The sequence below is a fragment of the Oncorhynchus kisutch genome, linkage group LG10 (assembly GCF_002021735.2).
Source record: "Oncorhynchus kisutch isolate 150728-3 linkage group LG10, Okis_V2, whole genome shotgun sequence".
NCBI lineage: Eukaryota > Metazoa > Chordata > Actinopteri > Salmoniformes > Salmonidae > Oncorhynchus > Oncorhynchus kisutch.
The window spans coordinates 27,188,830-27,203,704 of NC_034183.2; the positions used below are offsets into that span (position 1 = coordinate 27,188,830).

The 14,875-nt window shown below is 44.1% G+C and overlaps 2 protein-coding genes across 8 annotated transcripts in view; one reads left to right on the forward strand and one right to left on the reverse strand.

The window, feature by feature from the left end:
• LOC109897981 (ras-specific guanine nucleotide-releasing factor RalGPS2-like) overlaps positions 1–14,875 on the forward strand; it is a 163,092-nt gene that overhangs the window by 118,192 nt on the left and 30,025 nt on the right. The gene's annotated exons all lie outside the window — the stretch shown is intronic.
• Positions 1–14,875, reverse strand: part of LOC109897980 (angiopoietin-related protein 1-like) — a 28,377-nt gene that overhangs the window by 12,410 nt on the left and 1,092 nt on the right. For both annotated transcript variants that reach the window (XM_020492682.2, XM_020492684.2), the window contains exons 2-4: positions 2,288–2,559; positions 1,869–2,197; positions 1,354–1,645 (exon numbers count right to left, since the gene is read on the reverse strand). In XM_020492682.2, the coding sequence (XP_020348271.1) occupies positions 1,354–1,645; positions 1,869–2,197; positions 2,288–2,507 (841 nt within the window). In that variant the 5' untranslated portion in view covers positions 2,508–2,559. The remainder of the gene's footprint in view (positions 1–1,353; positions 1,646–1,868; positions 2,198–2,287; positions 2,560–14,875) is intronic.

The window sequence follows — 14,875 nt, forward strand, 5'->3', positions numbered from 1 at the left end:
ATATGCAAAAAGTCAAGTGATTTCTTTCTGAAAGCACTGTATATATTTATTTTAAGCCGGGACCAGCGGTCCGTATTGACCCCGTTCTGGTTCTGGACCGCGGTCTGCATGTTCAGTATGGCTGTTCTAGTGAGTGTTACAGTAAGTTCATTGTCAGCCATCTGTTTGTTTAAGCCCCCTCTGCGGTCTTCAAACCAAATCTCCAGTCATAATAAAATGCTCCTGCCCAATCTTTCAAAGAGGGATTTCCAAGAAGCATTATGACCCTGCAAATTGGTTTCATGCTGAAAATGATCTCACTCACATGGGAGATGTTGTGATTTTTGTGGGGGCTAGTCAGGAGAGCAAGTTGAGTCAGATAAGGAGAGCATCTCTTAGCTTCCTGCAGTCTCTAATTTACTGCTTCTGTCTGACTGTAATCTGGGCCTGGCCCACCAGATGGGTTTGATTTGAGTATATTGTGTGTGTGTGTGTGTATAGGCCTATTTGTTTGCACATACATTTTCTAATTTCCCTGCAGCTATATTTATCGGGGGCTGCACCCATCATTTTTTTCCCTCTGTGTGTGTGTTTGCTGTGGGTGTCTGGTCAGTGATTAACTGCAGGTAGAGCTCTCTATCCCCACTGTATATCTGCCTGTTCTCAGAAAAGACTTACTTAAGCTGGCCCATATGCTGAAAAATGCCTACATCATCCACCCAGAGTTAAGATCATATACCCAGGTTGTAGCCTGGCACCCAGCAGCCAGCTGTGTGAATGTGTTTGTGACCCTGTGTGCCTCTGTACCTGCTCAGTGATGGATTGGAGTTAGAGCTGTATTTATCGCAGTTTGTATATCTGGCCAGCATTTGAGCCAACACTGAGCTTAGTTCGGCCATACGCCCAGAAAGCCAATGTTACGCCCAGAACTCAACCCATACTCTTAGGGCTCAGTTTAATTCTCCAGAACCCACTCCATATGCTCAGACACGCATGCAAGCAGTAGGTTATAGCCAGTCCAGCTGTCCCAGAGGCACTGAGAGGAATGTGTGATCTCACTGCTTCAGTCTTTCCTGCCAGGTATGAACCCACTATACCACAGCCGGCCCATTAGCCAGACCGTTTACTCATTCGCCAGGCATTTAGGGAATTAGATGCACCATTGGCCACCGCATTGCTAATTTTGCGTTTTTCTGATAGTTCGAGATGTGAAATGTCTACCCGGCCTACTGTGAGTTTAGCTTCTGCCTGATTCAGAAATTACAGTACCAGCACTGCTTCCAACCAACTCCACATGCTGTGATAATTGGACACAATTATTGTGTTTTTCTCATTTAACGTTAACCACCCCTCCCGGCACTACTTTGTACATACCGTCTGAGGTGAGCGTGCCCTGCGGTGGCGGCGGATTGAGTGCAAATGGGGAGGCAGTGGGGGAGTCCATGCGTGACCCCCGTGGGAAGGCTCGGTTGTTATGGTCCCTCTGTATCTCGTTGGTAAAGCGGCTGTTGACGGGGATACTCTCTGGCACCACCTGGACCAGCGGGGGGACCACAGGTAGTTCACTATGCCCCAGGGTCCGCAGACACTGCTCCTCCAACGCAGCGATCAGCACCGACTGGTTGTTCACCAACCCTGCCATCAATGCGAAACGCCCCTCCAGCTCCTGGTGGCAGAAAGAGAAGGTAACAAAAGGCCACAAATCACTTAATTTAGTTCTAGAATATCTAAATATCCTCAAACTATATCAAATTATTGTTTGCTGGTCTTTTTAAAGCTTCTGTATTATGACACTATTGATTTGCTTCTAACACGCTTCGTTTGATTTGATTTATACATGAAAGTAGCGTTAAGCACGTTGCTTTCTAGTTCCACCTTGATGTTCTAACCTTGTAGCGTGAAGCCAGTCTCAGCATCTCTGAGGTGACGTTGAGAACCCGGGTCTCCAGCTGGGCCAGCTCCAGGGAGTTGTCCCTCTTCCTGATGATCTCGTGCAGCAGCTGCATGTAAAGCTGGGTCACCCTGGAGTTCATGTTCCTGCTCTCTTTCCTCAGCAGCTTCATCTCGTTCACCATGTTGCCGTCCACGTCCACCACCAGCTGCATGGTCTCAATCTCCCGTCTCTGCTTGGACAGCACCTCTCTCACGTCAGCTATGTCGATCCGCGTCACACGCTCTTTGTCCGGCTCTGGGCCCGTGGCGCTGGCACAGACGGGGCCTGATGATGGACGTTAGAATCATTCAAAGTCACGAAACAAGACCGGACCAAAAAATAAATGACCGTCTTCACAGAAGATAAAACACTGACCTGTGATCTTCTGCTCGGGAATGAGGAAGGTGTAGGAGCACTTCTTGACATCATCAGCAGGAGCTCGTTTGGCCCTGAGCATGGGATGGTCCCTGGGCTGGTCCCTGGTCTCTCTGGCCTGTCTGGAACCGCTGCACTGGCTCAGCCCCCAGAGACAGAGGCAGAGCAGGCCACACAGGCTCCACGACACCCCCCGTCTCACCCCAACCACACCCTGCATGGTCTTCTTCTACTGGCTAGCTGGATGCCTCTTGGACTTCCTCTATGCTTCCCTGCAATGGATGAAGAAACAGGAGTTAGTGTGAAGAGTTAACTTTTCCAAACAATGAAAAATGCAATTGTTGACGACAATATACCAGGTGTGCTAGTCCTGTATATTATATCCCTAAAAAGGAAAATAGTTTTGCGGCAGATTCATAACAACAAAGCAAGACGTGTTTTCTAATACCCAGAGGCACAACATGCGCTTAGCTAGCCAACGTCGCCATGACATCGCCTACAAATGTGATCAGCCATTTCTATTGGAGTGGCAGTTTCTGCTTATCTTCATACTTTACGGTCTTTGGTTGCAGTATGTTGCCAGCATTAAACAATTAAATAGCATGTTTACAGCTAATAATTACTAGCAAACAGTCTTTGTCAGAAGTAGTAGTCAAGCTCACTAATAATGGACATTTTACAGTAGCCAGTTTACAACTCCAACACCAGGGGAGTTTCCCTCTTGGCGAGGGGTAGAAATTATGTGATTGCCTTGCTGGAAATGGAGTTGTAGAAAATGTCAATGATCTCCAAGGCAGTGAATTAGTCATGCGGCAGAATAATTCCCAATAACAGACGCTTGAGCACCAGAGCCAAACGTTTAGTTTGCACAATCCCTGTGTATTTGTATTGTTCCAATCTGATGGTCTAGGAAGTTTACAACCAAGCAGCAAAAGGGCTAGCTGGTGTCCCAAGGATCTGGGTAACAAATTGCTGTCCAGTCATTCTGCAGGAGTAGGTCTGGATGTCTGTTCTCTGTCAGAGCCGCCATAGCCTATGCAATCTCCAGGAAGCGCTAACATCCGGTTTTCAGGGATACAGTATTTTCAACCTAACTTCCGTTTTCCCCTGAAAAACAGAAGTGGGAACTTCGCTCAGGCGTCTTTCTCCACCTACTACGTTATTTTAGAGCATCCATTGAAACCACCATTTCGCTCCTGTTCTATTGGTTTTCATATCAACTTTCTTTTGTTGAGCCAAAGGCTTAGTCACATTAGCACCCCATCCTAGTTGTTGCATCTTGACTCACCTAATGCATATGGGTCCGTAAAATTTCTCAAATGGTCGGTGAATGAGAATCTTTCTGGTCATGTTGTCCGGCGCAACATTTTTACTAACGGAAACCCAGACACACTCACGCACACAGGTATGCTAAGTAGAAAATGTTATTTACCTCTCGAGGTGTCTGTTACTCCCTCTGCCAGGGCTCTAAATGAAAATGTTTCATTGGTAGCACTTAGTTAGGAGTACCACATGAAATTTAGGAACAAAAATAATAATGTAATTGATTGAGATACAGCCTATATTGGGCCTAAATTAATTTTAGCTACCTTTTGAAGCACCTGTTGTGCCCTAGAAACGAATATCTAATGCTGTAAATACATTAGTTTATTATAAAAAAAAATGTTAATACGAATACCTGTCATTGAAATTACAAAGTCATTTACTAACAAATCTGCACTCACTTGGTTCTCTAGGGCGCTTGGAAACAAAGGTACAGCGAAGCCTTATCATTACAACAAGTATATTTTCATTGTAGCACAGTGCTCCCAAATAAAATTTGAACAGCAAAATATTTACTTGCATATATGCTACCACGTTGGTCACACTTTAAAGCCCTGCTCTCCGTCCACCACCACTCCCCCCTTTTGCCCCAGTGCCCTGGCCCTGCTCTGATTCCTGTAACCTCTCTCTGACCCCTACTGTTGTGTTTGTCCCTCTGCAGGTGCCTGCCATGTCTGCTTCTCATCACTATCTCACACCCCGCACACACACACACACTACCTAAATGCTGCTCCACTTTACACCCTGAGTTTTCACTACCTAAAACCCCCACCCTTAAACTGACGCCCTGTGTGGCTCCTGTAATGCCGTTGTTGCTCCTCAGGACTAGAGTCAACTCTGTCAGTTCGATTAGTAGTGTGGATACTGTGTGCCAGAGTGTGTGTGTGTGTGCTAGCCGAGCCAATACGCTGTGAAAAGTGTGTGTAGTCCGTTCTTCATTTCTCTGGCTGTGTGTTAATTTGACAGCAGACACCCCTGACAACGTAACCAGGTCCTCTATCCTCACTGACCTGTTAATGGCTTTAACAGCTCCTTCGAGCTCTGTCTCCACACACAGACACACTGCTCTCCTGAAGGCAGTTACTTTTCCAGCTCCTTCATCCATGTCCATACTGCTCCATTATCAGGCTCCCTTTGAGACAGACAAACCAATCCACACTGAACAGCACACATACCTATCACTGTCATTACATTATTTATTTCTCTGACTCTCTCGCCCTCTTTCTTTCTATGTATGTACACCACAGAAGTAGAGCATTCTGACCAGACCTGTCAGTGGCCTGTACTCTGTGTCAGTACACTGTGTCTTAACGCCTAGTGAAGGCCTACAGGAAGAGCACGTCTGTAGCAGGGGGCAGAATGTAGATTGAACCAGCTCTCTACTGAGTCAGTCCGTCTCAGATTAGGTCCCAAATGGCAACCTATTCCCCATTTAGTGCACACATTTTGACCAGGGCGCATAGTGCTCTAGGGTGACCATTTGTGACACACAGAGACTGGTGGAGGTTGGAGAGGTTAGTGTAGAGAGAAGATGAAGAAGAGACGTGTCTCTTTCAGTTAGACATCAAAGCCAGATGAAAGCCCCGACCAGTCAGACCAACCTGAGCCGACTAAACCAAAACAACTCCGAACTGCCCAGAACACCCAGAACCTCACAGGGGGGAGGGGGGAGGCAGGCAAATAGAGGTAAAAGCTGACCGTTAGATGCAGAGTTGGAACTGGAGAATGTGGGTCATACACTTCTCATCTCCCTGGCTGTCTCTCCATAAAGAGGAATGGGGATACCTAGTCAGTTGTACAACTGGATGCATTCATCTGAAATGTCTTCTGCGTTTGACCCAACACCTCTGAAGCAGGACTACGCCTCAACAACCACTTATAGTACTGATGCAACACTCTGTTCTACCTCTTTCTTCTGGCTTTCTCTCCCTTTATCCCCAACCTGTCTGCTCCTCCCTCACTCTATGGGTCAGTATTGAGGCTGTAGTAGTTAATGGGTGGTGGCAGTAGTGAGGGGAGATGAACAGACCTTAGAAAAGCACAAAACACAGCTAGTTAGAAATCACAACCTTTCCTTTTCTCCCCCTTCTCAACTTGTTAAAGCCTTTTCTTTTTCCTTCAACCTCTCTAAATTCAATAAAAATAAGTGTTTTTGTCTCCTGGTCCATAGCCAACGGTTCAAGTATCCCCCTAACAGATGTCGCAACGTACAACCCCAGCCAAAGGCAAACTAGCCTTAGTTAGGAGTGTGATGGTGTGCGTGCGCATGCACCTGTGTGTGTGTGTGTGTGTGTGTGTGTTGTAACTGTGCCTTTTGTGTTCTGGAACTGCCCTGGCCGGTCTCCCTCTTCCCAGTCTTACACGATGGAAACAGGGTGACCTCCGTCACTTTCCGCTGGCTGCTCACCTTACTAGAGGTTATTAATAGGCAGCTGACCTATGACTTTGGCCTGAAACCTCGGTCTCGCTTTTAGCCAGATGCTCCCATTCACGTACACACACATGGACTGTTAATGGAACATTCACGGGACAAGAGACACCATCTTACATCTCTCCCTTTCTCTCTCTGTTACGGTATTACTGTATAAATTATTGCCTCACCCCAGGGCCAATATAGACCTACAGCCCAGGATTCAATAGCCCCCTCTACCAAGCTACCTCATCTATACTAGACAAATTACCACCCACTCCTCAACCTCCTGTGTGAAGCCTACCAGTGTGTTACATGCTTCATGGCAGGCAGCTCTGGGATCAGTTTCCTGCCTCATTAGTTTCCTGCCCCTTCTAGTCTTATTTTGGCTAGTGTGGCTCTTAACAGGCTTGTGGGTTGGGGTTCTGGGAGTTTCGTGGCTTTGGATCTTAGAGATTTCTGCTGTGATGTAGTAAGCTGTTCACGGGCATGCCAACCCTGCCAGCTCCAGCAACCAATCACCCTAGACACAGCCCCAGTCCCACCCTGTGCTCTGATTAGGGTTGCGAAATTCCGAGAAAGTTAAATAAATTCCCTGTTTTTTTTTTTCTTCTAAAATTCCGGTTGGAAAATTCTGGAATCTGGAATCCTTTGACCAGGATTTCTGGAAAACCAGAGAATTTATTGAACGTTCCCGGAATTTTGAAACCCTAGCTCTGAGCCCCCCACTCAACACCTCTACCTCCTCTCCCCTCGGCATCTGATCTCCTACATTCCAGGGCTGTGTTGCGGTGGTCTGACATTTTGGGTCCAGTGCCAGATCGGCTGCAAAATATTTTTTACGATAGCCGGAGGCAAAGTCATTATTAATATTACGCTATGTTTAGTGATTGTTTGAGCCGCCTTGGGTGTGTGCATTGCAGAGCCGTCTTTAAGCTTGCTCATCTGCATGAGCAGTAAACACTGAACAACTTGGAAAACCCAGGTTCAGCTTAATTATTTGTGAAATAAATGAAAGCATCACCAGCTAGCTACCAATCTATTTAGTTTCACTGTCTACTATTGTTATTTTTACCTTTCCACAAACTGTCTGTTGCTTGATATGAGTAAGTTAACCCAAATGTGTCACGATTAGTTGGCTACATTTCAGTAATTCAGCTATCCTAAATGCGGTGGTCAGTGGATAAACGAACTAGGAGTTGAACATATTTTAGTGAAAACTAATAGTAGTAGCCAGTTGTCCATGGTGGAATAATATCTAACCAGCTGGCTCCTGAAGCCTATGTGACTTGTCTATGTGCTCCCGAGTCTAGACACGGTTTATCTAACGTTAACAATGCTAACTAGCTAACTGAGCTTTTATAAGAAAATACTAGTTAACAAACCCTCCTCTGCGACTAAGTCATTGGGTTGGGTGAATATTAGATAGCTGTCTTTTTAATTTTAAGATAACTGTCATTGAAGTTGGTGTTTACTACTGGTTTTAGATCCGAGGGGAGAGATTGTACGCCATTGTTTTGGTTTAAGGCTCAGAGTGATGTCACAATCAAGAAGGCACAACGGATAATAATAACTTTGCCTCCGGCTATCCTATGAAAGGAAATTTCGCAGACTGGCTGTGAGTAGAGAAGGGATTAGGGTGCAACCACACCACACAGTGCGTAAATCTGTGGTAAGTGAAATCACAGCAACCTCAGCCAGAGAGGAAATGGCAGCTGCGTTAACCACTCACTCTAAAAATCATGAATGAGAATGATTGTTTAAAGATCTGCAGTCTTCACTGCTGCTACCAACAGGATCAGCCTTCTGGCTCTTGCCACACTATTCTCACAGGATTTATAGACCAGGGTTAAAGTTGATTATAAACTGAGCCCTGAATGCTGATTTGGCTGACAGCTGTGGTATATCACACCGTATACCATTGGACAAAACATTTATTTTTACAGCTCTAATTATGTTGGTAACCAGTTTATAAAAGCAATAAGGCACATCAAGGGCTTGTGGTATATGGCTAATATACCATGGCTAAGGGCTGTGTTCAGGCACTCCGCGTTACATCGTGCGTAAGAACAGCCCTTAGACGTGGTATATTGGCCATATACCACACCACCTCGGGCCTTATTGCTTAACTAGAGGTTAAAGTGGCCAATATATCACATGGCGCCAGAGCCATATATAGAGATTTATTGAATGGGTGGGTCTAATCCTGATTGCCGATTTGGTTAAAAACGCATTCTAGCCAGTGTCTATTCCACAAGTTACCACCGGCTAAATCGAATGTTAAAATGCCTATTTACTCTGTTCCGTCTGACTGCGCAATCCACCGTCTCATCAGCCCAGCCAGGCAATTTATTATCTCCACAATAAAAAGCATCTAAACATTATCGCACATTTTCTTTTAGAATAACATTTAGTTTTCAACAGCGGAGATTTGTGTAAACCCTGTTGTCTGTCTCTACGATATTTGCAACATTGTTTCATTATTCAAATTCGATCTCCAGTGCTCCCATCGTAATGAACGTGTCGGGATGAGACACAGGTGGGCAGCTTTTCTCAGCCTGTCGAAATCATGAATTAGCATAATTTTTGTTTGTATATTTATACAAAGCACTATCAATAGAAAACAGGTCAAATTGAACGTGCAGCTGGTTTGCAGTCTTTCCAGCTTCAGTTTTAAGAGATTGTGTTAGCTGTGTGCTGCTGCCTCTGAACAACAGTGTTCTTACGAGAGAGCACATTTTCTATGCCATGCGAAATCGTGCCTCATTAGCTTATTGTTACGGATGTATCAAAAATAAATGTCACTAGAAAACAGCTTATACAAATGTGAATAGAGCTATTGTTGTTATTTTGGCTGCACTGTTTGACATACTTCTAAGTTAGTTGGCTAGCTAGCTAGTAAGGGATAAGAACTTTGCCAGCCGGTATGGCAATGGAACATTTAGAACGAATGACTGGGTCGCGTCCATAGGTACAGACAAAAAAGACTGAATGACGGGGTCGCGTCTCTGGCAACCGAACCAATCGAACGAGTGACCAGCTGGCTTGGGTAGCAACCTTAGATTTGTGTCAGAACTATATCTTGTGGAAGGATGAAATAATATGAATAAATTCATCAAAATAACGTTTTTAATGAAAATATGTCAATCATTATTTGAATATGCACGTTTTTCTTTTGGTTTGGTTGCCAGAGACGTGACTCAGTCGTTAAGACTTTTTGTTCTGCCGCTATGGACGTGACCCAGTCATTCGTTCTAAATGTTCCATTGCCATGCTGGGTGACAATGTTCTTCTCCCTTCCTTGCTAGCTAACTATACCTGTGCCAATATATCCTCCAAACACCAGCTTCTCAGGCATTATCACTTAAATAACATATTTATATACAGTACCATTCAAAAGTTTGGACACACCTACTCATTCAAGGGTTTTAATTTATTTGTACTATTTTCGAAATTGTAGAATAATAGTGAAGACCTCAGGACTATGGAATAACACATGGAATCATATAGTAAATAAATAAATACAAATTATATTTGAGGTTCTTTAAAGTAGCCACCCTTTGCCTTGGTGACAGCTTTGCACACTCTTAGCATTCTCTCAACCAGCTTCACCTGGAATGTTTTTCCCACATACGCTACCGGTCAAAAGTTTTAGAACACCTCCATTCCAGTTTTTATTGAAATTCGCACAGTTTAATGTCTTAATGTACTCTGAAATTAAAGCATAGAACAAATAAACAATTGGAGACAAAAATCATGTAATCGTTTTGTTTAACTAAATGTAATCTACATTTTTGACTCATCAGTAGCCACCTTTTGCAGACATACCAGCCGAACACACTCGTTGCAGTCTTTCTACAATGGAAATCAAATATTGTTCGGAAAGTTCTTCCCAACACTGTATAAGTTCTCACAAATGTATTGCCTTCACCCTTCTTCCCAGTTAAACCCCATCGAGCTGGTTTGGGATGAAGTCTGGAGACTGTGCTGGCCATTCAATGATGTGAAGCCTACCGTCTTGTTCTTTTCTTCTAAGGTACTTCTGACATAGCCTGGAGGTATGTTTTGGGTCATTATCTTGCTGTAGGGTGAACCCCTGACCAACTAGGTGTACACTAGAGGGTATTGCCTGGCGCTGCAAAATGCTGTGGTAGCCATTATGGTTCAGGGTGCCACTCACTCTGTGCAAGTCGCTGACTCTGGATCCATGTTTGACAGTTGGTGTCACACACTGAAGAACCATCCTTTCTCCTACTCGACGGCGTACATAAACCCTGCATGATGAAACGAAGATTTCAATTAATTGGTCCATAAGATCTTCTTCCAGTCTTCAGTAGCCCACCTGCGGGGCTTCAATGCCCAAGGCAAGCCTCTCTTTCATATTTTACCATCTTAGCAATTGCTTTCTTACTGCCACTCAACCTGTCAAACCTGCAGCTCTCGAAGTCTTCTCTTCAGTTTAAACTAAGACTTGCTGACTTTGTGTGTTAAGCTGTGCTTGAAGCTGTCACGCAAGCTGTTAACTCTCAGAAACATGTCTTCTGATTCTGTTGTCGTTTTGGGTCTGCCAGACCTCTTGTCAGAGTTTCATCCAGTTTCAAAGTGCCTTTTGATGCTGTAGGAAACTACTCACTGACACCTTGGCTTTCTTTGCAATTTCTCTAAAGGAAAGACCTACACTGTTAAGGGTTATAATGGTCTGTCTTCCTTTGTTAATTGCCTTTTCTCACCATTATGATAGCAATATACTACTTTCTGCAGTACAATACTGTCCACATAATGCTTAAAAGGGTGTAGTAACAGTCTGTTCCAACACTGCTTTTATACAGACAGAGGGTTTGTACCTAATCAACAAAAGTTGGGACACCTGTAGGAATTGTTAGCATAAACCTTCAAGGCTTAATTTACTTCCATTGCTGCAGAAAAGCTGTAAATTGTTAACCCATTACTTGTTCCCTGAAAAATGCCTGTTTTTATAACTCTGAAATGTACATTGCTTTTCAGTTTTTGGTAACCTAAACTGATATATATATATATATATAAGTTTAGGTTACCAAAAACTGAAAAGCAATGTACATTTTAGAGTTATTTACTGGACTTGAGCTGCTTAAATTTCAATAAAAAGTGGAAAAATGGGGGTGTTCTAAAGCTTTTGACAGGTAGTGTATGCTTAGTACTTGTTGGGTGCTTTTCCTTTGCTCTGCGGTCCAACTCCTCCCAAACCATCTCAATTGGTTTGAGGCCGGGTAATTGTGGAGGCCAGGTCATCTGATGCAGCACTCCATCACTCTCCTTGATCAAATATTCCTTACACAGCCTAGAAGTGTGTTTTGGGTCATTGTCCTGTTGAAAAACAAATGATAGTCCCACTAAGTGCAAACCAGATGGGATGGCGTATTGCTGCAGAATGCTGTGGGAGCCATGCTGGTTAAGTGTGCCTTGAATTCTAAATAAATCAACGACAGTGTCACCAGCAAAGCACCACCTCCATGCTTCACAGTGGAAACCACACATGTGGCAGTCATCTGTTCACCTACTCTACGTCTCACAAGAAATGTCGTTTGGAACCAAAAATCTCAAACTTGGACTCATCAGACCAAAGGATTTCCACCTGTCTAATGTCCATTGCTCGTGTTTCTTCGCCCAAGCAAGTCTCTTCTTCTTGGTGTCCTTTTGTAGTGTTTTTTTGTTGTTGCAGCAATTCGACCATGAAGGCCTGATTCACGCAGTCTCCTCTGAACAGTTCATGTTGAGATGTGTCTGTTAATTGAACTCTGTGAAGCATTTAACTCTAATGAACTTATCCTCTGCATCAGAGGTAACTCTGGGTCTTCCTTTCCTGTGGTGGTTCTCAAAAGAGCCAGTTTCATCATAGCTCTTAATGGTTTTTGCGACTGAAATTTTCCAGATTGACTGACCTTAATGTCTTAAAGTAATCAACTGTCATTTCTCTTGGCTTATTTGAGCTGTTCTTGCCATAATATGGACTTGGTCTTTTACCAAATAGAGCTATCTTCTGTATACCACCCCTACCTTGTCAGAACACAACTGATTTGCTCAAACTCATTAGGAAGGAAAGAAATTCCACAAATTAACTTTTAACAAGGCACACCTGTTAATTAATATGCATTCCAGGTGACTACCTCGCTAAGCTGGTTGAGAGAATGCCAAGAGTTGCAAAGCTGTCAAGGCAAAGGGTGGCTACTTTGAAGAATCTGAAATATAAAAAATATATTTAGATTTGTTTACACTTTTTTGGTTACTACATGATTCCATGTGTGTTATTTCATAGTGTTGATGTCTTCACTATTATTCTACAATGTAGAAAATAGTACAATTAAAGAAAAAACCCTTTATGTCCGATATGTTCAAACTTTTAAATGGTACTGTATATGGCTGGATGGTGTCACTCTTCCATTCATTTTTATTAAAGCCTGCAGATTTGGGTACGGATCGTGTCTGTCTGTCTCTAGTCTGATGGATGGCAGAACCAGGAAGAGAAGGGGCATATTTGAAAAATATTGATTTATATTTTTATAGCAAATGTATTTCCCAGCCTCGCGGCTCCAGCTTCCAACATCCCGTCTGGCCTTCAGCCTTTCCCTGTCTGATTCCAAACCCCCCCAAACACACAACAGATACTCTACATCACTAGAAATAACAGCAGGAGGAGGAAAAAATATAGGGATCAGAAGAGGAGGACAGGATGCTTTAGAAGCACATCTGTAAAAAACTCTACTACAAACATGGTCCTGTCAGGACCCTACTGTTCACACACACTGTCTCATAAAAACACAGCCCTTCCCAAACATAAATATGATCTGCTCTCTCTGTCGTTTGCTCTCGCTCTCTCGCTCTGTCTCACACGCACCCCTGAAACATGTTAGCAATTAATCAGAACCCAGGCAACAACCCAGGCAACCTCCACATGCTAGACACCATGTCATACTAACTGATAGAAACAGCGATGGAGGAGATGTGGAGGACGGGGGTAAGTGAGGTTATAGAGGGGGAAGAGAATGAGGAGTAGAGGGGGAGAAAATGTCCTTGTGAAAGAGTCCGTCTAAACTCTAATTGGTCCTGGAGCCGGTCTGTAGGATGAAGAAGAGGAAAACCGAGGGAACTAGAGAAAGAGGAAGGGAGCCACAAGGACATGTGTCTGGACCTTTGGTTTGATCTCCCAAACCCAAAAAGCCTTCTTACAGAGACTTCTTCCACAGCCCAATTCCACACTGGAGTCAATGTTTTGGTTCTTCCACTGTGCGTTTTGACTGGAACCCTAGACGAGTTTCAGGTCAGAAGTCAAATGTGGGGTTTGCAGAGTAGTAGGGTGTGGTCCCACTCTGCCTTCACCCCCACCCCATAATCAATTACTCTTTGTGGGGCATAACCCCGAGCAGGTCTCTCTCACACACACACACCCAAATACACACCCAAGCTCCCTTGTGGGCTTCTCTGTGTTTGTGTATATGTCGTTGAGTGCTGACTGCTGTGTCTAGGGTTAGCTTGGGTTCATTCAAGGCCTCCCTTACTCTTTCCATCACACACACTCACTCTCAAGATAACAAGGTGTGTGTGTGTGTGTGTGTGTGTGTGTGACCCTCCAGTACCTATAGGGTGGATAATGCAGTGTGTTTTATGTTGGAGCGGAACCGTTAATCCTCTGGTGTTGTTATTTTTTTACTGCTCTGTCAGTCACCATGCTACTAAAAACCTCTGCACATATGTTACCTATTAGACACACACACACAGTGTCCTCTGACTCTTGGTTGTGTGTGTGCCTGTGTCTTGCTTCCCGCTGTCCTCTCGCTTCCTCTTTCCTTTCCTACCAGAGTAGTTTTGACTCATCGCTGTCTGATTCGTCATTAACACATAACAGATCCATGTATGAGCTCTGTATATACCTCTTTCTCTTATATCCCCCCTCTGTTTTTTCCCATTGGTGCAGGCTGACTTAATTGATTTGCTTAATAAAGTGTGTATTACTCCCTGTGTGACAGGCAGGTTCAGTGGAGTGTGTGTTGTAGCTGTGGTATTGTGGTCAGAGCGAGAGCTGCAAACTGTGTGTTTGTGGACTGACACCACAGTGTGTGTTTGAGTTTCTCAGGAATCCCATATGAATAGACCTACTCCTCAAATGTCTTAAGTTTTAAATCGTCTCCAAACCTGGATGTCAAGTCCTGTCAATGTGTGTTGCTGGGAAGCACAGGGTCTTCTCTGATGACGTTGGACTGGGAAAGTCCCTCTCCCTCCCTCCCTGTCGCTCTGTCTGTCAGATGATTTAGGGCCGTGATTTGCTCTTTGTTTTATCGCTTGTTGAGAAACACTCGTCCTCACGAAACATTTTCAGGACATTTAGTCCTGCCCTCATGTTTGCTTTAGCTGTTGTTAATACTGCCTATGTGAACTCTGTGGCTGTGCGCGCATGCGTATGTACGTGCGTTCCCGATCTCCAGTCCTACAGCATTAACAGATGTGCATCCTCAGTGAGCAGAGAGAGTTTTCCATGGATCTCACTGACAGAGTAGAGCATGTATAAGTGAAAGCAGTTTAACATAATTGTGAGTGGCAATATGAGTGCTAGCAGACTGATACTATTAGTGTTCAAAGCCCCAGTGTCATGGTGAGGTTCAGAGATGTTGCATGACCGTGGTGGATGTCTGGATGGAGGGTAGCGTTGGCTGCAGCAGGATATGGTCAGAGTAGAATTACAATGTATTATCAGGGTTGTTTTTCTTCAAACAAGACGCCATGAATGGGATTTTCTATTCACTCAGAAACTACCCCAGTCACTCTTGATGAAGCCACAACATGCAAGTGGGTACGTGTGCTTGTCATCTAGCCACACACTGTAT